The 25,997-nt window shown below is 46.7% G+C and overlaps 1 protein-coding gene and 1 long non-coding RNA gene across 2 annotated transcripts in view; both read left to right on the forward strand.

Annotated features, from left to right (window-relative positions):
* The window catches only part of FOXO1 (forkhead box O1), a 93,679-nt gene extending 68,886 nt beyond the window's left edge, over positions 1-24,793 (forward strand). The window contains exons 2-3 of the mRNA XM_061434712.1: positions 19,723-21,079; positions 21,542-24,793. Of these exons, the coding sequence (XP_061290696.1) occupies positions 19,723-21,057 (1,335 nt within the window). The 3' untranslated portion in view covers positions 21,058-21,079; positions 21,542-24,793. The remainder of the gene's footprint in view (positions 1-19,722; positions 21,080-21,541) is intronic.
* Positions 2,100-17,799, forward strand: LOC133258284 (uncharacterized). The gene is made up of 2 exons (XR_009739904.1): positions 2,100-17,348; positions 17,537-17,799. It is a non-coding gene; the product is annotated as an uncharacterized LOC133258284 (long non-coding RNA).
* Positions 24,794-25,997: the final 1,204 nt, after the last annotated feature.

Raw genomic sequence — 25,997 nt, forward strand, 5'->3', positions numbered from 1 at the left:
CTGCAAAGTACCACTAACACTGTGTTTCTCAGACTTGGCTGTCAGATGAGATGCTTGTTAAAAATATTCTGGGGCTTCACTTTTTCATCCTGTTGAATCAGAATCTCTTGGAATGACACAGTTGAGTTATTTTCTTAGAATATTAGAACTGAAAGAAGGAATGTTGGACATGAAGCTAGTCCAAGTGTTCTCAAACTTTGTGACGCTCAGTATTATAACTTTTTAAATTTTTTTAAAGATTTTTTTGATGTGGACTGTTTTAAAAGTCATTATTGAGTTTGTTACAGTATTGCTTCTGTTTTATGGGGGGCTTTTTGGCCATGAGGCATGTGGGATCTTAGCTCCCCAACCAGGGATCCAGTCCACACCCCTTGCGTAAGAAGGTGAAGTCTTAACCAGTGGACTGCCAGGGAAGTCCCAGTACTAGGACTTTTTAAAATACAGAGCCCTGGGCCCCACTCTGAACTTGCTGAATCCCAGCCTCTGAGCCACGGGCTTTAGGGCTTCAGTTGCCAACATGCTTCCTAGAAGTCGGCAGTCATTAGTCTGGAGTGGTAACCATTTATCATCTTTTCAGACTCCTTCAAGAAAGGTAAATTGGCTTGATGTGCTTGGTTATTGGGCTAGGAAATAGCAGCACAGAAATCCTCTTGTGCTGTCTATTGATTGACTCAGATAATACATCTCGGGTCCTGACTGGGTTGACTCAGATAATACATCTCGGGTCCTGACTGGGTAGGTAAGCACTGGCAGTTTCGAGATGAGTGAGTGGGGTGCCTGCCCTTGAGGCATGTGGACTGTTACTCGGCCTTTCCAAAGGGTGAGGGCATGAGAATCTGGGGGAGCTTTTTCAAGCTGTGTCCAGTGCCATCCTAGCTCTCGAGTGGGGTCAGAAGGCATAGGGCACCGGCTCACCTTCGCTTATTGACTGCAGCTCCCTCCCTCTGGCTTTGGCTTACAACTGTATGAAATAGTCCCAGCATCTAGAAGTACACAGAGGCTAGTGTGGCCGGTGTTCCTGCCCGGGAAATCCCATGGGCAAAGAAGCCTGGCAGGCTGCAGCTCATGGGGCTGCAAGAGAGCTGGACACAACCGAGCGACTAAACAGCAGCAGTGCTTATGCCACCGTGCGGTTTTAACAGATGCCACCTACCTTGCTCCGTGCCTTCCTGTCCCCCCAGAGGCGGCTACTGCTTCAGAGGTAGGCTCTTGGCTTTCTTAGAGAAGCCTGTCCCCTGGCTGGGCTGATGTATGAGGGCCCATAAATCCTATATAGTCACCCCTCCCCACCCCCCCTTTACATTTATATAAATGTTGTCAATGTAGGTATCATTCTGCAACTTTTTTTTTTTTTTAAGTCAGCATTGTGTGTTTGAGATTGAGCCATTGTTATTACATGACCTGACATGGCCCCATACTTAACAGTAAAATCAGGAAATTGAAGCCAGACAGCTTGAAAACCTTCTTAATGGAAAAAATGCAAGAAGATGTGGGTGGGAGAGAGTTTCTGTTGAATTTTTAGTATAGAACTTTGTCATTTATGGGAAAATAGTTGACTTGAATCAGGCACTATTTTGAATAGCCCAGTATCAACTTAATGAAAATTAATTGTGTGTTGTATGAAAAGTTCAGTGTTTTTATTTACTATGGGTGTAGTTAACTGCAGTTTGGCTCCAGACAGGTGAAAGTTAAAATTTGTGGTATAAAACAGGAAGCAGATGGGGGCTAATTAAAGTTCTGTTGATGATAAAAAGGATGACTGATCAAGGAGCAGCTGGCTTCCCAATTTAAACACAATTTGTACAATTGTATGAGGACAGCTCTCCACAAGTTTTCTTGACTGTCTTTCCAAGGTGAAGGAATGTGTTTCAGCAACAAGTGTGAGGGATGTTGGACTCTATTTTTGTTCACTATTTTTTTTTAAATGCCTCCAAGCAGTTTCTCCTCCGGATTTATCCATGATGGAGGAAGGGGGTCACAAAACATAGCAGAGATGTTCTGTGGTGCTCTGTCCACTCCAGACACCTCTTATACTCTGGAAAAGCCCAAATGCCTTTCTGTATTCTCTGAGGACATGCCCAAGCACTTGATTTTATTTTATTTTCGTATTTCTTCCAGCACCCTCTCCTGCTGGGTTTCAGAATGTTGGTGCCCATGTCTCGCCAACTACATTAGCCTGGTGTGTCTATGTGTAAAAGTGAAAGTGTTAGTCACTCTTTGCAACCCCGTGGACTGTAGCCCACCAGGCTCTTCTGTCTGTGGAATTCTCCAGGCAAGAATCCTGGAGTGGGTTGCCATGCCCTTCTCCAGAGGAATTTCCCAATTCAGAGATCGAACCTAGGTCTCCTGCATTATAGACAGATTCTTGACCATCTGAGCCATCGTGTCTGTGTGTGGACAAGGGCTAAGGAGTAGTTTGGCAGCTTGAAGTGTCTTTGAGCTTCTGACTTTGCTTGATCATACCCTGGATGACTTTCACCTCCAAGTGACAGCGTCTTTTGTTGCTGCTGCTACTAATGGTTGGATCAACATTAAGATCCAGTGCCCAGGGATGTGTTTTGCCTAAAAAAATGCACCAGTGCTCGGTTTTCTTTGAGTTTGTGCAGGGTGGTGACTTGAGGTTTGCCTTGCCTCTGTTCAGCGGCTCGACGTTTGCTTGACATTTTGTGTTTGTTAAGTGCTTTGTGTGATTATCTCATTTTAATTCTTATGAAAAGTCTTTTGAAGTGGCAGCTGCTGTCCCCATTTTGCAGATGAGGTGATTAAAGAAGCATGGAGAGCTGAAGTGACTCATCCAAGGTCACGTGTTCACTCAGTGCTAGGACTGGCTTGTTAGAATCTGGTTTGTATGACAGCAGGCTCAGGTTCTTTGGCCCAGCCACCATATTTGACTGGTTTTGTTATAGAACTTGTTTTTTTCTACTTCCTGCTTAAGGAAAGAACTATTGTTTCCTGAAAAAAAAAAAAAATCCTAGGATATAGTTTGTGAACTTCACTTTATTTGACTATGAAAATATTTGTGTGTGTGTGTGGTATGATACAGGTCTTGACACTTGATATGAAATCAGTTTTTTTGAATGAACAAATGAAAGAGGAACAGGCAGAGTTTTTTTGGTCTTGCCCCCCAGAGGAAGTAGCTTTATTCTGATTTTGAAAGTTACATGTGCTCTTTCTTTTAACAACAGCAAAAAGACAATGTACAACTAGAAAGTAAAGATCCCCATTGCCTTCACCACTGAGAGACATCATTATGTTCGTTGAGATTGTCTTGTAGAAGAAATAGTTGACCATACAGATTCCATGTAACGGGCAGTGAAGATCACCGTTGATACTAGCTGCTGTACATTGATACGCACTGGAGGTCTCAGGGACGTGATCGTTGGCATTCATCGTCAAATGTATGTAAATGAGCCCTCCAATCCTGGCTGCTGCTTCTGCCCAGACTAGTTCTGCAGTAGTTCTGCTAACGCCTTGTACTAACTAGGCAAGCAGGTGTGCAGCTCCCTCTCCTCCGGACTGTGTTTCCATGACCCTGGAAACTGGCTCCCTGCTCACATCATGGTTCTTACCCAGTATGGTGTCACGGCCAGGGCTGGGGTATGTTTTCCTGACGTAGGAGACTTCTTAGGAATCAAATCATTTTTTCCATTCCCCTGTCTTCTGAGCAATCGGCCTATCATGCTCTCCTCCTGTCATCTCCTCCCCTTCTTCCTCCTCCTGTACCTGGTGTTTGCCTTCCTTCCTCCCACAGAAGCATTCAGGAGGGGTGGGAGGGATTTGGAATTGAAATTAGAGTGGGCTCATTCTGGCCCCTTCGTAAGTCTGCCTTGTGTATTATTGAAGATGTTGGCTCTTACTGTGAGGTTGTGGGCGAGAGTCTGTGCGGGACCCGCAGTCTTGAGTCTCCTGGCCTGCTCAGGGGAGTCTGTGTCTCCTGCATCGTTCAGAGAGGGAGGCTTCAGCGAGCACCCGGGCTTCCCGGGGCGCCTGGGACAGCTATGCTCTTTGGGAGGCAGCTCAGCAGCTTTCGGATGGCCTGCCCTTCCACCCTGGGCATGATCCTGAGACCTCAGAAGTGCACAGTACCCTCTGTGTGCTTCCTGAAGACACTGTACCCGGCTCAGCTCCTCTCTGGAGTTAGGACAAAGCGGAGAGACACAGGAGATGAAATTTGTCCAGAGTCGTCTATACAGAGTTAGAGCCAGACCTTCACTCCCTTGACCACTGTCTTGCCAGTCGACTAGCGTTTCCCAAAGTGTGTGCCTGCCGCTAAACATTGGTTTCACAGCATGGTCTGTCAGGAAGTGTCAGAGACGTGGCGGGTGCACGTGATCACACCCACAAAACAAACAAAAGGTCTGCGTTAATGAAGGCTATTGCGTTTTGCTTTGTGTTGCTTTCGTGTATGAACATGAAGTTAGCATATTAAAGGCTCTAAAAACCCTACAGTTGGGAGTCCAGTGTAAGTTGAGGAGTCCTTGCTTTGGCTCAGACGGTGGAGACGCTCTGCTTGGCCAGAACGTGCTGCTCTGTCCAGTGTTTACTCTGGAAGTGCTCCAGGCGACCTCTGTGGGGAGAGGGACACCTCACCTTTGGAGAGCTGGAGGAAAAGAGAGTCTCCCCTGGGGGTGGGGGTGGGGGTGGGGTAGAGGCTGGCCGCGGGGAGTCCTGTCTGTCACCTTGTCACTGTCAGCAGTTCAGCTGGAGCTGTGTGGAGCAGGACTTGAACCAGAACGCAACAAGGATCAGCGCCCCAGGCCCGCGTGTCAGGGTTGTTAGGTAAAGATTCATGAACTGTAGCCTGGGTGACAGCTGTTCTGTTTGGCAAGGACGGGCTGCAGAAACCTGGACCCAGAGCAGCGTGCCGCTGCCTTTTGGCAGGTGTTGGACCAGGCCCGTTCCCCGAGGGAGGCCCTGTGTGTCAGCATCCCTCCCCCAGCTCGTCCTTAATATCCAGTATTCGCCTTGGCCGCTTTCTGTTGCTCTCTGGAGATTGCTCGTTTGTGACTGGGGCGGGTGTGGGGAGCATGGTGGAGGTGCGAGTGGCAGATTCCACGTCCTTCTCACCTATCAGTCAGCCCTCTGCTTTGGGAGAAGCAGAGCTTCTTAGCAGAACTCTTCTGTTTTGAGAGACATTGTTCCAGCCAGGCAGGAATGATTTAATATTTTGCACCGAAATCTCAAACTAAGGAAGCAAGTCCACCTTCTGAGACCTGATCCTTGGGCAGTATACTCGATGTTCTTTCCTTCCTTCCTTCGTCCGTCTCTCTCCCCCTGCCCCCTTCTTCTCCCCACCCCGCTACCCTCCTTCCCTGCTTTCTCTGGGTCTCTTTCTTTCTGTCTTAGTTTCTTTCTTCCTGTTTTCATCCTCACCTCAGCTAAGCTGTTTCAGGAGTTGAATGTAGATGGAAAGTTCACATAAAGTATTTTAAAATCCAAAAGATAGAAACTCTGAATCGGTGGAAGTGCTTAGTTTGGTTCTGTTTGTTTTCATGGGGAGAATAAAATGATCCCACAAGGAGCCATGGTTGGGAGAAAGTGCCATGAAATAGATGGGGCATTAATAACGAAAGGTGTGGTGTTTCTCAGCAAGTGTTCCTCAGCGGCAGAAAGCAAGGGAAGCAGACGGAGGCCAGGGCCCCTGGGCTGGACTCTGCTGAGGGTAGGGTTTTTATCCAGAATCATGTACTTGTATAATCAAATTCTGACTGGATAGTTCGCCATTGAACATTAAGTTGCCAAGATTTAGACCTTTTTCGTGTGTGTGTGGGTTGGGGGTGGTGGTGTGTGCTCCACGGTAATGGAGGTGATGTGTGATGTGTGGTGGAGGGAGTGTGTTTGGGGGGAAAACGCCATCTGTTTATCCTCACACCACTGCCGTCCAGCCACGGGTTGGTCTTGGCCCTGGATCTCACATGCACCCACCAGGGTACTGAATAGCTGAGTGATCTGTAGCAACTTTATCCCTGTTTATGTTGAACGGTCCATGGTTACATTGTAGGGCATTATTTCCTTTAATTTCCCTTTAGCCTTTCAAAACACCCTGAAAGATGTTATGGTTGAGCCTAGACAATGACCTCAAGAAACAAAAATAAACCTCTCAAAGAGTAAGAACGCCGTTCATATGCCAAATGTTGTGAACGATGGATAAAAATATGAAAACACAGCAGACTTCACGACTTTTAGAATTTGTTTTCAAAACAAATGGTCCCAGCTCCAGTATCCTGCCCTTCTCTGACTATGAAAAAAAAACCAGTCATATTTCTGAGATCATGCCATGAGTCTTAGAACCACCAAGCAGCGTTAGAATCATGAGAAAAAAAAAAGCCCAGCAGCAGCTTTAGAGAGAAAGATGCATGGAGTCCTCGAGATGATGCTTCTCAGCCTTTCCACACAAGCTGCAGCCACCTCCGGTCAGCCACCTCCGGTTGTGGTGAGGTTGGGGTGATCTGAACCTTGGTGATCTGAACCAAGGACAGTTTTCCAGGTGAGGAAGAACCGCACAAAGACAGCACCTTCCCGAGATACTTTTGCTAATCAGCAAGCATTTGTGTGCACATAAAAATACAGACACCCTCACATTCTTAAGTTTTTGGATAATCAAAAATATTAATATCTGCTTTTCAAGCGGGGACACAGTCTCCTCTTCTGCCGTTTCGTGGGAAGACCGGTTGGCTCGTTCCTCTAGGTTTCATGTCATAACTTTATTCCGATTTTTCACTTGATCTCCTGAGCATTGCATGTGGGATGAAACACAGGCTCCTAGCTCGTTTTTATTAATACAAGTCCCCTCCCATCTTGTTTCCCCCTCTTTTGGCGTCTGAACTCAAATACGGCCACATTTACCCCTTCTTTCTCTTCCAAACACGTTTTTAGTGCTTTTCACAAACTTGTCTACGCACTGAGCATTTTAGTACTGTGATTCAGTAAGGTAAAACTTTTGTTAGGTTGTAAGTCACTTGCCCAGGAGTGTTCAGGTTTGGATTTGAATCCAGGTTTCTCGGGTTTTAGAGCTCGTTCTGTAGTGTGTGGTGCTGGTTTAGTTGCTCAGTCATGTCCAACTCTTGTGACCCCACGGGCTGCAGCCCGCCAGGCGCCTCTGTCCATGGGATTCTCCAGGCAAGAATAGAGTGGGTTGCCATTTCCTTGTCCAGGGGATCTTCCCAAACCAGGGTTGAACTCCTGTCTCCTGCATTGGCAGGCAGATTCTTTACCACTGAGCCATCTGGGAGGCTGTTACACAGTATGCCCATCACCTTCTATTTGTTTCTGCACTCACATCGAGAACCCCTTCTCCTTCATCCAGAGGTCTGACTCTCGCCTTTCTTCACGCCCCACTTCCAGTCAGGGTCTTTCCTTCCTTGTTTTGAGCGTGTGCCTCCTATCGTTTGTCAGCCTGGGAGGCATGTGTTACTTTGCTTTTCCATGTACCTAGTATACAGTAGAGGCCCAATAAATACTTGTTGAATGGAAATGACATTGTAGAAGATCCTGATTTATGTTACTGATATGGAAATGGAAATGTTAATTTCTGAGGTGGTCTGGATTTAAATAGTTTGCAGTAGACCCACTTCAACCAAGCTTTGTTTGATTTCTTGATAAATTTTGGATGGAGTTTTAAATGATAAAAATGAAAGTTAGAGTTTATCTTCCATTTGTATTCCCAATAAAAATGACTGATTTGGGTCCTGTGATATCCATGGTACCCTGGCCCCCTCCATCCCTCCAAGAGCAAAACTGCCCTGGTATCCACTAGGGCAGAGCTGACCGGACACGTCCTGCTCCAGCCCTGACTGACCTTGTGGTCCTTTTGAAACAGTCGGGTGTCTGTGTAATTAAATAAAAACACAGATAACCCAACCTTGAAGACTCTTGTAAAGAAAATATTTTGTTCTAAAATTTCATGCTACTCCTGCTTAATTTATGGCTACTTCGAGGACCAAAATAGTTGCCCAATGTATTGGCGCCTATCTTCATTAACTGTTTGATAGAAATGTATCATGGACTTTCAAAATGGTTAAAATACAAAGCTTCTTACCTTTGGGGTTAGAGGTGCAGTGAAGAGTGAGTGTTTCAAACTTAGTTCACCTGCTTAAAATTCTAATCTCTCTAACAGTCTTAACTGGGTTTTCAGAATTTGTCTCAATTAGTTTTCCAAGTAATTTAAAAAAATAGAAAGGAAATAAACTAATATCAAAGACACTAACCTGTTGTTTAGAACAAAGTGAGAGGAGTTGAAATTAGACTTATCTCACTGCTCATAGTTTAAGTGTCTAATAATGGGCCCAACAAAATCCAGAAAATCTTGCTTTTGTTTTAGATGATCAAAGATTTCTAGAAATTGAAATTTTTAGCATCTTTCACATTTTTAATAATAAATATTGTGTTTTCCCAATGTGCTGTCACTACCTTTTCACCATACTTCTTTGGGTTATATGATGGTAAAGTAAAGGGCGTCACCTACCTGGCTCAGATTCATATGCAGAAGAAATGGCCTAACTTGGACATGAGTATAAACCTTTACTCTTCTGCGAAGATCCTAATACTGAACCATTTTGGCAAATGCATAGTTTTAACAAAGTGGAGGAAAGGCACCCCGAATGTACTAACATACTGTGGTGAATTGTAGCAGTGGTTCAGAGTGAACTTGAATTCAGTAGCTCAGAAGAGATACAAAACTTTTGTGCCCTGTGCAAGATTCCAGCCACAGTGCTTGCTATTCACAGTTCGTTCTGGGCAAAATTCAAAGTGATAAAATTGAAAACTGAGCACTAAAGTTCCAAAGAGGAGTTTAAGGTGTACCACCACAGACTTTGGGCTCGGGCAAGAAGTTCTCATTCTCCATTGGTTTGACTCACCTTAAGAAAGTGAGTTCATATAATCATTTATTCATTCTTCCTTTGTCCATTTCCCTCTAGTATTTAAGATAGAGCTTAACTGTACAAAATTCTCTCCTTGCTTTCTCAACCCAAAACAATGCATATGTGTAGCCAGGGCAGTTGAAGAGATCAACACCTCCTAAAAATGATATTCAGAAGTAGCTGTGAGGTTTTGTCTTTGGAGGTTTGTAAACATAGTCTTATGCTTTTAATTCTTGACTCTTGACTTTGTCATTCATGTTTCTAAAGAGGTTATGAGTTCAAACTGCAGTGTGAGAGTAAAAGGTTTAATACAAGGAGAGCTTTCCAGATGGGCAAGGTTTGCAATCACTCAGCTGGGGATCCTTTTTGTTCTACTTGGGTTTCCCTTGTGGTTCAGCTGGTAAAGAATCCGCCTGTGATGCAGGAGACCTGGCTTTGATCCCTGGGTTGAGATCCCCTGGAGAAGGGAAAGGCTACCCACTCCAGTATTCTGGCCTGGAGAATTCCATGGACTGTATAGTCCAGTTCAGTTCACTTGCTCAGTGGTGTTCAACTCTCTGGAACCCAATGGAGAGTCCTTGGGGTCGCAAAGAGTCGTACACGACCGAGCGACTTTCACTTTTCACTTCACTTTGTCCTACTTGACTTTCTTTCTCTCTTCTCTCTGGAATATGGACCAGTCTAACTCAGGCTAAGCTCAAAAATAATGGAATCCACAGAAGTCCTAGTAGGATGTCCCCAGGTCATCTAAATCAGGTTCCAGGGCAGACTCAATTTGGAGCCTTCCAGCCCCCTGAGCCCAGGAAGGTCTTGGTGAAGCACATTCTCCGAGAGCTGGCCTTAATCTTGACCTGAGGCCTGACTTAGGCTGCGGGTCCTTGTAGGCATCCCTTAATAAATGTGTTACTTCGGGTGGAGTGTCAGTGACTGTGCAGAGTGAGGGGACCGCTTCTGGGGCTCCTTCTCTGTTCAGTTGATGCACAGTTTTCCGATGTGAAAATGCTGTTCACAGCATAGGTGACAGACAAGAGCGGCACCGTGTTGCGGCGGGAGCACCTCAGACAGATGCTGCTCAGGTTGGGCGCGAGCCTCATGCACGGACAAGCTGTGCTGGTGAGAAGGTGCGGCTTTGGGGGTGGACACATTATGAAAGGCCCCGAGGGACCCGTATATGTAGGCCCTTAGGTAACTTAATGGAAAGCTACATTTCTGATGTGTTTTGGGGGTTCTCTTGGGGTCTCTTGGAGAAGGAAATGGCAGCCCACTCCGGTATTCTTGCCTACAGAATCCTGTGGACGGAGGAGCCTGGTGGGCTGCTGTCCATAGGATCGCACAGAGTTGGAGACAACTGAAGCAACTTTGCATGAATGCATGCATTGGAGAAGGAAATGGCAGCCCACTCCAGTATTCTTGCCTGGAGAATCCCAGGGATGGGGGAGCCTGGTGGGCTGCTGTCTATGGGGTCGCACAGAGTCGGATACTACTGACGTGACCTAGCAGCAGCAGCAGCTTGGGGTCTCTGAACTGGCATGGGTCCTGCTGGTGCTGACGAAGCCTTTGTTGTTTGGAAGGAAGGAAGGTGTGGGGAATAGGGCTGTGATCTGTTCACCGAGGTGGATCCCTGCCGTCTGCAGGGTGTGGGGACTGCTCTGGCTAGCCCAGTCTCCCGTGGTGGGTGGAATTTTGCTTTATCTTAAAGTAAATGGGCCCAGTGTTTTTGCTCGTATTGGGTCAGTCAGTGAATATTTGTAACTATTTGAGTTGGGACAAGCTCTGAAGAATTTTTTTGGGGTGGCCCCACAACAATGTGTACTTAAGAAATCATTGTTGCTTTATTCCTTAGCCAGAATGATGGCCCGAAAGCTGGTTTCAAGGTTCTGTATAGCTCCATTGCAAATAATGTGTGGTTCAGAGTGGCATATTTTATTGCAACTTGCTGTTCATTTTGCAATCTAGATTTATCTATTTTTATAGATTTATCTAGATTATCTATTTATCTAGATTATCTATTAACTCAGATTTATCAGATTTATCTATTTTATAGATTTATCTAGATTATCTATTTATCTAGATTATCTATTAACTCAAATAGATTTATCATATTTGAGTTCCAAAATAGGGAAAAAAAATCCATATAAACCTAGATTTTGTACTTTGTAATTCTGTTTACTGTGTGTACCAGCTCTTCGTAAGTAGATTATGCATTCAGTGGATTCATCTTTTCCTAGCATTTTGTAGACAGTGAACATATTAACATATTTAGGGTAAAAGGCAATTGAAGACAGTACATCCTATCTGTGGGATATTATCCTGCAGATTCTAATCTGTCCCAAGTTTCAACATCACCTTTACATTCGTAAAGCTTTTTGTTGGTTCTTGTAAGCAGTTTAGGTGCACACCTTGGATAAACATTTACTTAACATGAACAGGTTTAATGGGCTCATCACTAACTTTGACCAAATACTTTGAGATTCACTTAGTTCTGTTTAGAAGAACTTAAGATGGATCAAACTCATGCTATATGAGGTTTCACTGTATGCCCGATTTAAATTCCTCACCAGAAGAAAGTAAATCCTAACGTATTCTTTGTTTTTTGGTTTTGATTTTGTTTTGGCTCATTCTGGTAGCCAAATATGTAAGGTAGTTAATTGCATTTGTAAAGCAGCGTGTTTATAAAGCCATTGCAGATTCGATAAATGGTATGGCCTATAAAATAGACAAAGACTTTCATTAGGCAAATGGAAAAATCGCTTCAACAAATGAGTTTCCTCTTAATATTCTGTTCTGGTAGGGCCTTATGTGTTTGAAGCAGTCATTAGGCAAAAGCAGCAAAAAAAAAAAAAAAAATCCCTATTCTGGGCAGTTAACTAAAAAGACCTTTCAGAAAGGAAGGGGTCCTTCTGGTCAGCCGACAGGCAAAGTGGGGAGTGGTGGTTCCCCGCCATGGACTTGGCAGTGCCCTCCGGCCCCTGTGCCTCCCTGGGGAAGCAGTGAGTGGGTTAAAGGGCCAGGGCTGCCTGCTTGCTGCACTAGAACTAAATTAATCCCAGGAGAAACCAGCTCTACTTTGAAATCCTTAGTAGCCGACACATCCTCTCCCCACCCCCATCCCCCTTTTTGAGGTATTTAAGAGAGTTTTAGCTAAATGAAATTGAGTCTCTGTATATCCACCCCTGGGACCTTGTTAGCCAGGGGTGATGACGTTCACCTGAGAGTTGGCCTTGTTGGCTCCCATGGCAACCTCCAGCCCAAGCGTGTGACTGTGGGAGGTGGTTTCTGTTTTCCAGGCTTTGCTTAAGCAGGGCTCCACGTCAGCCGCTCTTGGGGAGACTGTACCTGGACCAGGGGTTCAGGTGCATGCCTCGGCATCTGGAACAGAGGGAGGTGCCTGCCTCTGAGGCTCCGAGCCCACCTGGAATGTTGGGGCTTTGCCTCTTGCAGTTGGTAGTTTCTGCTTGTGTGTAGAACACAGGACATGGCGTGGCATGGGTCTTCACATCCTGAAAATCAAGGGCTGTGCCCTTCCTTTCATGAAATACAGCTTTCTGACACACAGTTTGCCTCTAGGGCACAGCACGGGGAAACACTGTGCTTCTTTTCATTTACGACCTTCGGAGGAGCCAAAGCTTGGCATAGTTTTAATATCATCAAGTAAAATTTCTGGTCCATCCTGAAGATTTTTCCTTAAGTCCTCAATATCTGATGTTAGTGGCTGAAGATTTGCCCTGAAACACTGAGGCTTCTGGCGAATACAAGCTTATTAAGGATCAGGCCAGTTGTGGAGCATCGCCTGGTTCTCTGCTGCAAGGCTTCCTCTTGGCCAGTGTGGGAAGAGACGAGGAAGCAAGTTCCCCTCTCCTATTTGCCATCCCGAATACAAGCTGTTCATCAGCCGGCTGCGTGCGCGCCTCTCTCCTTGAACAACGTCGCAGACGACACAGGTTCTGACAGGGATCCCCCCCAAAGCTGAGCGAGCACACTAGTTAAACGATCCAGATCTCTACCTTTAAAGTCCTCTTAAGGGGCGAGAACAATTTCTCTGTCCAAGAAGGGTCGCAGCTCGGTTGCAAGGACATGGAAACAGCCTCAGGAAGGCTGGCTGCCTTGTTGAACAGGAAGTCTGTGATGAACGGTTTTTAATCAAGTTGTAACCATTCATGATGGCCAAAAAAATTCCTGTTTACACATCCCTTTACTTCCTATCACAAAATAGCCAACCTTCATTTCCCCGCTTTGTGCCAGGTGACTCTTTGAGCACTCTCCGTGGAGAGGGTGCCGTTCCGTCCCCAGTGACCCTGTGTCACGGCGCTGCTGTGTCACGGGTGTCAGGACGTGGGGAGACCTGGAGCCCACCGTCCGACCTTGGACTCCGCCTCCCCACTGCCCCCGAAAACCTGAAACTTCTGAGATGTTACATTTGCCTTTTTGGTTCTGTTTCACATGAGAGCATAGTCTGCCATATGCTTTTTTTTTTAGTAGAAGCTGATGTAATGTAGTCATATTTTCCTTCCTTTGAAGTGATTTGAGTCAGAGATAAAGCTGCTTTTGGAGCTAAATGTGCACCTATAGCCATTGGAGAATGTGCAGCTGAGATTGGTTTGGTCTAGGGGAGGGCCATTGCATGCCCTTGACTCTGATTTTACAGTTCGTCTAGGGCTTCTGCACCACGTGGTTCCTGCCTTTTGTAAATGAGCTTTCCATCTGCATTTTAATCTTTCCGAACTCTATTTTCCCTAATACAAAATAAGGGTGTGAGGACAGGTGACCTTCCCAGGACTTTCCGGCTCACAAGTTTAATGAGGCTGTGAGGCCTCTGTCCACAAAGGTTCCTGGGGAAGCACGAATCCTAGTGCAGACTGGGGGCCACTGATTGCAGGCAAGAAGGACAGGTTTCGGGGAAGTGAAACCAGCTTTCCAGAAGAAGAGCTGGGTGCCGGAGCCTAACGTGAACACGTGTAGTAGATCAAGCCCTCCACAGCAGATCTACCATTACAGCACTTTCCAAAATTGAATGTACATGCTTTGATTGGTAACATAAGTCTGTCACCATCACCTGTAAAAAAGGATGGGCAGAAAGGTCACGTTTCCTTCTGTTTGCAAGCACCATGCATTGCTTTACAGAGTTGTTTTATTCGCATCTCTGACGGGAGCTCTGCTGAACAGAGATTACTCCCACTTTCTCCTTGGTTTGTTTTTGCTCTTGGAAGTGCAGGAAGGGATTTGTAAAAAGCGAGGAAGCAGGAGGAGGAGCCACGTCCACTCCGGGAGCCTGCGAAGGCATCACACACACGGACAGAGTTCACAGGAATTCGATAAAACGCTCTGGGAAAGATCTAGTTTGTCTCGCATTTTTGAAAGAATTTCTAGAATTTCTGGAACAACAAGTCCATTTAGTCATGTGTCCCAGCGTCTGGGTTTGAAGTTCTCTTTGTCTGGCTGGCCGGCTGTTGTTCACACCCACCCTCCCGTGGGGGCAATGGGCAGTTCTGGGCTGTGCGGCCTCTGAGGGCCTTTCCATTCTCCTTGTGGGTTCCCACAGCCTCTTTGCACACGCTTTCCCCGAGGCAACACTCACGTCTGAAATTCACACTTAAGCTGCTCTGGTTTCCTGCCACGAAGAGTAACCAGTTAGAATTAAAAACAAATCATATTTTGTAAATTTATTACCCGTTGAGGCAGAAAACAAGCTTTCTAAACTAGTATTTGTAAACAGAATTATTTCCGCTCCCTCAAGGATGCACACAGGTAACCTCAGTCTTAAGTAATATGTTCCTGTGATTCTCCTTAATGATGGTGAAGCCAAAACATGGTTTTTCCAGCCGGCAGTGGTGGTGCACGCAGAGACATTTTGCAGGAGATTCTTTTTTTGAGTCTCAGTGCTCCCATTTTCAAAATGGGGCCAATGATAACCTGCCTTACAGGACTCTTCCAAGGATAGAATGAGACATGATGTATTGAAAGCGGTTTGTAAGCGCTGAAGTAAAATCCAGGTGTAAAATATGAAGGCCCAGGGGATCCTGAGCAGGATGTATTCAGCTTTAAGTTGCTGGTTTTGTTTTTGGTTGAACACAAAGACCAGAGTAGTCTTAGAATGCCCAGCAGAAATTGGGGTGAAGAGTGGTAGCTGAGAGGTGATGGTCTCATTCTCATTATAAAGGAATAATTTAACTATTATAATAATCTAGTTATAAAGGAATAATGAGAATGAGACTGATGTTTGTAATATGCATGAGTTGCTGAAACACAGCCATTATCCTAATCAAAACAGCGGCTGATATCGGTTGAGCTAAGGGCATCTGTTATCTCATTTAATCTTGAAAACAGCCTGTAAATGTAAGATCTGTTCATCTATCCAATAGATGCTTTGGTAGTAGAGCTGTGAGGGTACGGTGCCCAAGAAGACAGCCCAGGTCTCCAAGCTCCTGGAACTCACAGGGTTGTAGGAAGCCAGGCAGAGCAGAGTTGTGCTTGTGGTGAGCAAACCAGGCCGTGTGTTAGCTGCAGAATGGGATGGGTTCTTGGGAAATGCTTTCAGAAGAAAGAGACAGTCGGGCTGAGACAGAAGTGGCGGGGTGGGGTGGGAGTGGTGACCTTTGGCAGGAAAACATCAAGGCTCCTGGACAGTCTTTTGTACATTTCCTGTCCTGAGTGGCCATTTAGGTGGACTGGTTCCTTCCCCAGGTAGATCATAGAACACCCAGAAGGCAGACTCTGTGAGTAGCTCCTTCTGACGTCCCTCACTGTGCCCAGCATAAATCAGCCCCAGTGTTAATGAAAGTTACTTGGCATGAAGCAATGCACGAATGGACAGAGAAAAGAGGTGGATGGCATGACACCTTCCCTGTGATATTTTTGGGACGTTGGTCAACACCCGTTCATTGAGTGTGTCTTGTGTGTAAGGCGTCTTCTATGAGCTTTGAGATAAGATTAAAAAAAAAAAAAACCCTTACCCTTCAAGAGGTGTGGAATCTGGTCTGCAGAGGGCACGGAATGAACCCGTGAGCTAGAAACAGCCACTAGAGCAGGTTGAGCAAGCCGGGGCGCCCTGGCTGGGGTGCAGCGGGTCCAGGGTGCCGCTGCCCCCATAGACTTGCCTCGACGCTCAGGGTGGCCAAGCACGCAGATGGTGAGGGAGGGGCAGGGGGCAGGCAGCCGAGGGGCACATGCAGCGGAGACGACAGCTAGTGGCAGGGGAGTTGCTGAGGGCTCCTCCTCTCTGGTGGTCTCGGGCGAACATTCGGGATCTGGGTGAGCTGTTTGCAGTGCGCGAGCGCTTCTGTCTTCACACCCTGCCTCTCTCCTCACGTGATACTCGTTCCCAGTTGAAGCTCAGAGCCCTGTTGGCTGCGTGTGGCTCTCTGCCCAGGTCACGGGAACCACGCTTGCCCCACCTCGGCCGTGTCCACTGCATCCTGCTGAGATTTGCAGACGTCACATCATGAATTGATGTTGTTCAGTCGCTCAGTCGTGTCCGACTCTTTGCAACCCCATGGACCACGGCACGCCAGCCTGCTCTGTCCTTCACTATCTCCCGGAGCGTGCTCATACTCATGTCCATTGAGTCGGTGACGCCATCCAATCATCTCTTCCTCTTTCGCGCTCTGTCTTCCTGACCCAGGGATCGAACCCTGGTCTCCTGCATTGCAGGCAGATTCTTTACTGTCTGAGCCACCAGGAAGCCCAACATCATGACTAGTGACATGTATTTTTTCAAGCTTTACCTACTCAACATCTCCCACTCCAATTCCTCCCATTGGATTATCATAGCTTCTTTAGTGTCCTGCTGGCTATGTGAAAAACAGGAATTTATGTAACCAGCCCTGCACAGCAAACCTTTTCCTGTTTGGGGAAAAATTTTTTTTAGTTGTTGGTAAAGTTAGGAGACAGCTCTGTTACTCAAAGAGTGACCTGAAATGTCCTTTTAGCAAAGTATGTAGCATAAAGTCTTGGTAAGTAAGGGGTTGCTTACACCCCGTGTGCACCCCCGCGCCACCGGCCCCCCCCCCCATTTTTGGTAAGCCAGTGTGTGTCTTGCCCAGTTAGTGAATACTTCCTGGCCTTTTTTTTTTTTTCTTCCTGAACTTCTTAAAGATTCCATCTTTAATGGAAGTGTCCCCCAGTTGCAGTTACAAATGATCTGACCTAATTATATGTATCATAGAGCTGTGTCCCCCACCACCAGCCCCTGCCCCCCAGGCTGTACAGACAGCCAGGAAGCCACTATCTAGGAAGATCTTCCCCCTTCATCATTAACCAAATGTGACAGGGACAGGAGTCAAGCTTCCTTTCCTCCAGAGATTCCATCGTAGCTTATCTGTGTTTCTATTGTGTTTAAAGAACAAGATAGTCATGATGGAATATTGTGCAAATGCCCAGACTTCCAGCCTGTACAGACTCAGTTCCAGGTCTGCCCCAGGAGCAGGCCTGTTTCTTTGAGGAGGAATGTAGAGGCTGGGGGGCTGTGTGTGTGTGTGTGTGTGTGTGTGTGTGTGTGTGTGTAGGTTGGGGGCCAGCAGGGAAGCACTGTGTGTGTGTGTGTTTGTGTGTGTGTGTGGAGGTTGGGGGCCAGCAGGGAAGCACTGTGTGTGTGTGTGTGTGTGTGTGTATGTGTGTGGAGGTTGGGGGCCAGCAGGGAAGCACTCTGTGTGTGTGTGTGTGTGTGTGTGTGTGTGGAGGTTGGGGGCCAGCAGGGAAGCACTGTCTGTGTCTGTGTCTGTGTCAGTGTCAGTGAAACCTTCCCCGTAGGGTTTGGAGAATCTGACGGGGATGGAATAGGATATGCGGGAGATGCAGCTCCTGGCCTCTTTCAGGGGCTCCAGTCTGGATTTGGGGTGAGGTCTATAGGCGGGAAGAAAGAGGACAGAGTCTTGGGAACAGAAGAAGCCCCACCCCACCACCCACGTACATGCCTGCCCAGCATCCAGCCTGGAAGCCCCCTTCCAGGGCCGTGACCGACCCCGCTCGCCTGGGCCTGGCCAAAGGGCTGTCCCAGGGCTGCTGTGTTGCAATCCTCGCGTGGAATGTAGGACAGAGGGTCAGAGGGCATTTTGAAATGTAGATTTCTCAGCCTTGACTGTCTGGACCCATTCTGACTTCTGCGTCTCCTTTTAGAAAGAGAGATTTTTATTTTCTTTTTCTTTCTCTGTGTTTGTTTTTTATCTCCTTTAAATGAGAGAGATGGTGAGCTCATGGTTTGCGTGGAGCCCCGGCCGGCTCCACGTGCAGAGGCTCTGTTCTGGCACAGTAATTGGCACTCAAGCATCTGAGTCCCACGGCGATGAGGATGTGGGTGCTGTGGCTGCATCTCTGGGTGACCACAGATCCAGCCAGAGCCGCTTTGTGGTCGGGGAGAAGGGGCCGCAGGGGTCCCAGGGGCTCACTCAGCGGAGCTGGGCATCCATTTGGCAGAGGAAGCCAGAGACGTGTGGGGGCCATGCGCTAAGTCCTGCTCCGGGAGTCCAGGACACGCGGAACCTGCTCCAGGCCCTGATGACAGAGAGCACTGAGTGCACAGAGAGAGAGGCTGCTGCGTGCCTGTCCTGCGCTGGGGCCGAGCCAGCCGGGCTGCGCCCTGCTTCCCAGGAGCCCCTCTTCCTTGTCCACAGCAGGCTGTCCAGGTGCCGGCAGTCTCACGCTTTACCCAGGACAGGAGTCGCACTCGGGCTTCCTCCCTTACAGCCTGGCCCCACCGCTTCTGCTGGGGCCTGCACTATCTTTGGCTCCTGTCGCAGTGTGTTTGGAGTTGCGGGTTTGTGTTTGTAATACCACTTAGCTCCTACCCACAACCCAGTGACTAGGAGGAGGGGAATGGGCTCAGAAAGGGTGGTGCCTTGTGCCCTCCCGCCAAGGTGGGATCTGATACCTTCTTCCCACCAACCATTTACCATGGTGGACACTGGCTGAGCTCCTGACATACCTTGTCTCGTTGGACCCGTGGAACCAGCGCAAAGGGGGCTATAAAGCACGTGGGGGCCAGGCAGCTTCCCAAGGTTTGTAGCCAGTGAGTAGCAGAGCTACCCAGGGGCTCAAAGTTGGTTTTTCTGTCCTGACCATCCTGGGGGTTGTATATGTCACGACTTAGTCATGGAGCCATACTCAGTGGATCAGAGCCACCAGCTCTCTGCCCTTTCCACCATTCCTTCCCTCCCAGGGCAGCTTTTTGGCTCGAGTAGAAGCTGGGAAGAGAGGGTCGTGAACAGCACTTGAATTTAAGTCTTTTTTTCCTTGGTATTTCAACTTTCTAAAATTAAAATCACAAGCACCACCTCGTTTTCCTTCTATTCACCTATATCTGCCTAATGGACTTTAAGAACATAAATGAACCTAGGTCTTAGCTAGTTTTCAGGGTTTTGAGTCTTGACTGAGGATATAATCTGCTTGCTTTCTCTCTTGTTGGTGATCACGTGGACCCCATAATACAGAACTTCTCACTTCGTGTTAAGTGGCGCATGTACCATCCCCAGAGAACTTGCAGTAGTTCTAGGGGATGATTGGATGGATAGGGGTTTTGATAGCACTCTGTTAATGGAGTAGTATTTGCATCGCAAATCTAAGTGGTTTAAAAACCAGGTCCTGTAATTTCCATGGAAAATAGAGCTATGTAAAAGAAAGTGTTTATAATAATGCCTGTTTAGTTTTTTCCCCTTGTGAAATTAAAATACAGATACTGTTTTTAAGATACAGTACTACTTTACTGTTTGGAGCTGTCTTGTAGTGATGGTACAGATCTGTACCGTAAACTTTGAAAACATGACTTGTCTTCATGTGAGACGTGTCTTTCATGTGAGACATGTCTGTGTGTAATAGTAGGTCTTCAGCCAGAGCAGTATTTGTATTTCTGACGTGGTGTTCTGCTTTACAGAATTCAATTCGTCATAATCTGTCCCTGCACAGCAAGTTCATCCGCGTGCAGAATGAAGGAACTGGAAAAAGCTCCTGGTGGATGCTCAATCCAGAGGGAGGCAAGAGTGGGAAATCCCCCAGGAGAAGAGCCGCATCCATGGACAACAACAGTAAATTTGCTAAGAGCCGAGGCCGAGCTGCCAAGAAAAAAGCATCCCTGCAGTCGGGCCAGGAGGGTGCCGGGGACAGCCCGGGATCGCAGTTTTCCAAGTGGCCCGCAAGTCCTGGCTCCCACAGCAATGACGACTTCGACAACTGGAGTACCTTTCGCCCTCGAACCAGCTCGAACGCTAGTACCATTAGCGGGAGGCTCTCTCCCATCATGACGGAGCAGGACGACCTGGGAGACGGGGACGTGCACTCAATGGTGTACCCGCCGTCCGCCGCAAAGATGGCTTCTACTCTGCCCAGTCTGTCCGAGATCAGTAACCCTGAGAACATGGAGAACCTTTTGGATAATCTCAACCTTCTCTCGTCGCCAACGTCATTGACTGTGTCCACCCAGTCTTCACCGGGCACCATGATGCAGCAGACGCCCTGCTACTCCTTTGCACCGCCAAACACCAGTCTGAATTCACCCACCCCCAACTACCAAAAATATACATACGGCCAGTCCAGCATGAGCCCCCTGCCTCAGATGCCCATGCAGACGCTGCAGGACAACAAATCGAGTTATGGAGGCATGAGCCAGTACTGTGCGCCGGGACTCCTGAAGGAGCTGCTGACGTCCGACTCTCCTCCGCACAACGACATCATGACGCCAGTCGATCCGGGGGTGGCTCAAGCCAACAGCCGAGTGCTCGGCCAGAGTGTGTTGATGGGCCCCAACTCGGTCATGCCGGCCTACGGCGGCCAGGCCTCTCACAACAAAATGATGACCCCCAGCTCCCACACCCACCCCGGACATGCTCAGTCGACATCCGCAGTCAACGGGCGTGCCTTGCCCCACGCGGTAAACACCATGCCCCACACCTCGGGTATGAACCGCCTGGCCCCGGTGAAGACAGCTTTACAAGTGCCTCTGGCCCACCCCATGCAGATGAGCGCCCTGGGGGGCTACTCCTCTGTGAGCAGCTGCAATGGCTATGGCCGGATGGGCGTTCTCCACCAGGAGAAGCTCCCCAGTGACTTGGACGGCATGTTTATCGAGCGCTTGGACTGTGACATGGAGTCCATCATTCGGAACGACCTCATGGACGGAGACACGTTGGATTTTAACTTTGACAACGTTTTGCCCAACCAAAGCTTCCCACACAGTGTCAAGACAACAACACACAGCTGGGTGTCAGGCTGAGAGTGAGCAAGCGAGCAAGCAGGTAAGAGCACCCCGATACCAAAAGACCTTCTGAAAACAGGACTTAAAGAGAGGAGCCCAGTAACTTGCCTTGTATCTTCCAGGGTCGGGACTTTTTTATTTTTATGTCAGTCGGCTGCCCCTTGTAGAGGCATCTTTTATCATTCATTCTTTGCCCTTTTTGCAGCTTGTAAATTCTCCTCTGAGCCGAAACATAAGGAAGCTTCCTCTAATGGCTTTAAAGAGTTTCTTTTGACAGAAGGCTGCATCTTCTTAGTAACTCTTCAATAAATGAATACATTTGATACAAATCAAATGCTGAAGGGGTTTTTAAAGTGGAATTTTCTCCCATTGAATGATTTCAGAGCTGTTTGAGAAAGCCCAACCCCCCCCCAAGTATGTCTGTCATCCTAATATGTTAAGTTGAATTGATTTTCATTTGGTTGTTTTCAATGCTTGTATGTGTGTATGTGTTTTTTCCTAGGCTACACTTAAAAGTACTTCAGATTGTCTGACAGCAGGAACTGAGAGAAGCAGTCCAAAGATGTCCTTCACCCTACCTTTTCGTTTTCTTGATTTAAAAAAAAAAAACACACACAAAACGCATTTCTTTTTTCCTTTCGTCAGACTTGGCAGCGAAGACGCTTCCTGTACAGGATGTTTGCCCAGTGTTTGCAGGTTATGTGCTGCTGCAGATAAGGACTGTGCCATTGGAAATTCATTACAATGAAGTGCCAAACTCACTACACCATATAATTGCAGAAAAGACTTTTGGATCCTGGTGTGCTTTCAACTTTTGTACATAAGCCGTAGCTACAGAATTGTATCTGTGTGCTTTTTTTTTTTTTTTTAATATTCATTTTGGTCCAAGGAAAGTTTATACTCTTTTTGTAATACTGTGATGGTCTCATGTCCTTGGTAAGTTAAACTTTGGTTTTGTACTACCTGTGTTCTGCTGAACTGATGAATCACAGAGAACCAAGCTCTCCGTTCTACAGCTCCACTGGACAGCTCTGCATCTGTTCATGGCACCGCATAATTCACAGGAGAACCAGTAGCCTGTTGTCCATCTGCTGAATTAACGGACTTATCAAAACTGTTTTGGGGGGGAAAAAAAGATTAAACTCCAGCTTTGTACAGGTCTTTTCTATTTTTTTTTCTTCTTCGTTTGTTTATTTTGTTATTTGCAAATTTGTACAAACACTTTAAATGGTTCTAATTTCCATATAAATGATTTTTGATGTTACTGTTGGGACTTGAGATCATTTTTGGAATAGATACTGAACTGTAATGTTTTCTTAAAACTCGAGTCTACCTTTGTTACATAGTCTGCTTGTAAATTTGTGGAATCCCAGACATTTGAAGCAGCATTCGTGATTTTCCTTTTGTATTTCTAACTGGACTAGTACTAATTTTATACATGCTTCACTGGTTTGTATACTTGGGGATGCTCCTTGGTGACGTTTTCTGACTAATCTTAAAATCCTTGTAATTAGTACTTGCACACCCAACATTTCTGGCCCTACCTTGGCACGAGAGTGATGTATAGTTACGGACATATTGCGTTTCACGTTGAGAACTTGATTTGTTTTTGTGTATGTGTTTTACAGAAATCCCCTCTGCTTCTGCTGTCCTTGTGAACTAGGCATCCCTGCCCGGCATTGAATCTTCTGATCAGTGCCTGTATGTGCTTTGTTTCAAGTACTCCTGGGGGGAGGCTGTGTAGTATTTGGAGATCAAAAGGGGAGACCCACCTCCAAAACAGTGCTCCTTTCTCAAGCTGGGGTTTTGATCAACTTAACCTTTTTGAGTTGAACTTCAGCAAAAGTTTTGCCTCGTAACGGTGTGCTCTTCCTGGTCTAGGCGGGTGTTGGCTTTGTACTTCTGGAGAATTGTGTCCATACTCACTCTTCAACCCCCTTCCCCTTCTGTCCTGCACATTACTTGGTGCACTGTGGAAAGTGAGGTTGAACGGGGGAATTTTTAAATTGAGTGATTTTTAAAGTGCTTGGTGTTCATGATTGCAGATGGCTACCAAAGAGACTAGCACTTGCTTAAAAATTCGGGCACTAAATTTGAAAACTGACAAGCCAGCAGTAAGTTATACCTTTGAATCTATTTAGAAAGCCATTGCATTAAGAATTGGAGAGTTTCTTTCCCCTTTAGCAACCCAAACTATAATTATGGTCATTATGTTGTAATATTTTCCAGTTACCTATAACTGATTAGACCCAAGTTAACTGGCTTTGCATCCCATTTAGTCCATCAGTGTTTTCAAGTCGTGCGGAATGCCCAGAGTCAGCACAAGGAAAGGAACAGGTGCGCAAAAGTGTTCCTCTGGCCTTCTTGAGGAAGCTCTGATTTCTGTGGACCTAGCCCACATCACACTGGCTTTGTCTTGCCCAAGAATTGCATCTCTCCTGGCTTGGTTTTTTCTCCAAGTTTAACAAGAACACAAGTTTTCTGGATGGATTTCCTCCAGGAGGCAGGCTGTATTGTTTACTTTCCACAGTGACTTCTACACTTTTGAAAATTCATTAAACAGCCACCCCTCTAACCATCTTCATTGTTGGCCACTCCAAAATAAGTCTGGTTTCAGAAACCCTGGTTCCTCTGACCGGTGCCCCCTGTACCTGCGCTCGGACTCATTGGGGCCACAGTTCTTGTGTTCCCCTCTGTGACCACCACTTCCTGCCCCCCAGGCCAGCACACACCGAGCCTCATCAGGCCCATTGTTCACTGATGAGGCAACTAGCTACAAAAGAAAAAAAAAAAAAATCACTGTTCAAATCTTACTACTTCATAGAGTGACTTTTAAAAAGATGTTGCTTCCTCTTGAGTCTGTAAATATCTTTTTTTTTTTCCCCTTCAAATTTTGTGTGTGTGTGTGTTAAAATTCTAACAGGAATCCTGGGTAGCTCTCCAGGGTACAGTGAAGTTCAGTGAAAGGCACCTTGTCGGTTTTGAAAACAAACATTATGTGACCTCTGGTAATTCTTTTTCTGTACGAATACTGACTTTCTGGAGTAATGAGTATATCAGTTATTGTACATGATTGCTTTGTGAAATGTGCAAATGATATCACCTATGCAGCCTTGTTTGATTTATTTCCTCTGGTTTGTACTGTTATTAAAAGCATATTGTATTATAGAGCTATTCAGATATTTTAAATATAAAGTATTGTTTCCGTAATATAGACGTATGGAGTATATTTAGGTGATCGATGTGTTACTTGGAAAGGTCTGCTTTGAAAAACTGACAAAGTCTAAATTAAAATCCCAGTGAGCAGTAAATCAATGGAAAGTCCCAAGAAGGAGGAGAAAGACACTCAAAATGGAAACAGTTCCCCCAAAGTATATGATTTGGACTTAATTCAGCTGCTGGATAAGTGTTACCAATCTCCCCACCCCCACCCCTCTCCCCAGCTGAATGATTACCGAGTAATCGTTCAGTAAAAGACGCAGTGTGGTTTATGTAGACAAAACAGCCTAGCATTACTGTTGGCCTCCTCCCTGAGGGGGGTGACAGCCTGGCGGCCTGGCCACGTTCATCCCATCCAGACGCAGACAGACCCCGCCCCCTTGGCCAGTCGAGTTGAGTACCCGTGCAGATCCTGCGTTCCCGCTCCAATACAATGAAAAGTGCCTGATGATGCTGATGTACTTACAGACACAAGAACAATCTTTGCTATTATTGTATAAAGCCATAAATGTACATAAATCATGTTTAAATGGTTTGTTGTCGTTCTTTTTTAGTTGTGCAAAGTAAGCTCTTTATTAGGTTCTTTTTTTTTTTTTTCCCCTTCTCGTTTAGCTATCACATGAGTTAAAACCTTGGCAGCCACAGTGCCATGCTTAATTCATATCTGGTATTTCTTTGGTGAAGGGGGGTTGATGTGGAGACACTCCCTCTGGAAGCAAACTATAGTCCCCGAGGGTTGGAGAGCAAGTTGGGTCCGTGATAACAGACCACCCTGGAGTGCTTCATCTGTCCGTGCCTGACACAGCATCAGCACAGAAATGACTAGGTTGTAGGAGAGCTTGTGCTGGAGTAGGCAGAGCTGAAGGTAAAAATACCTGAAGGTCACGGGGGGAGGGCCCTGGCTAGGAAGTCGCCGAGCGGGGATGGGTGGTGGTGGGAACAGTGGCTTCCCAGGGCCACATGAAGGGGGATGGTGGGGGGCAGTTCTTCCATTCAGTGGCTGCAGATGGGAGGTTTCTATGTTTGCTTCTCTTTAGAAGATGCTCGAGGAATAAACTAGGATTAGATTGTGTGTGCGCGTGTCAGTTCAGTCATGTGACTCTTTGTGATCCTATGGATTGTAGCTTACCAGGTTCCTCTGTCCATGGCATTTGCCATGCCCTCCTCCAGGGGATCTTCCTGATCCAGGGATTGAGCCTGTGGTGTCTCCTTCATCTCCTGCATTGCAGGAGGATTCTTTACTGCTGAGCCATCCAGGATTAGGTTAATAATGGTTAAAATGCATCTTAAAACCAGAATTAAGTCCTGGCTTTCCATGCTGCTGCTTGAGGTCATTCTAGTGTTTACCCATGTGGACACTGGAAGATCAGTCCAGCTTTCAGGGTTTTTTTTTCTTCTTCCTCCCTCCCTCCCAGCTTTGGAACCCTTGCTTTAAAATAACGATAGTCAGAAGCCCAGAGTGCAAAACAGATAACCCCATCTGCTCTCAGACCTGGGGCTCGTGCACACATCATTGTGAAAACCACTCATCTCATCCAATGGAGAAGGGAACGGCAACCCACTCCAGTATTCCTGCCTGGAGAATTCCATGGACAGAGGAGCCTGGCCAGCTACAGTCCATGGGATCGCAGAGTCCGGAACCGACTGAGCAGCCAGCACAACACAACCATCTAGTCCAAATGCAGGAAAACGCCTTGACTGCACTGCCAGAGCATACCAGCAGGCTCCTTTCAAAACCG

The sequence above is a fragment of the Bos javanicus genome, chromosome 12 (genome assembly GCF_032452875.1).
Source record: "Bos javanicus breed banteng chromosome 12, ARS-OSU_banteng_1.0, whole genome shotgun sequence".
Taxonomy (NCBI): domain Eukaryota; kingdom Metazoa; phylum Chordata; class Mammalia; order Artiodactyla; family Bovidae; genus Bos; species Bos javanicus.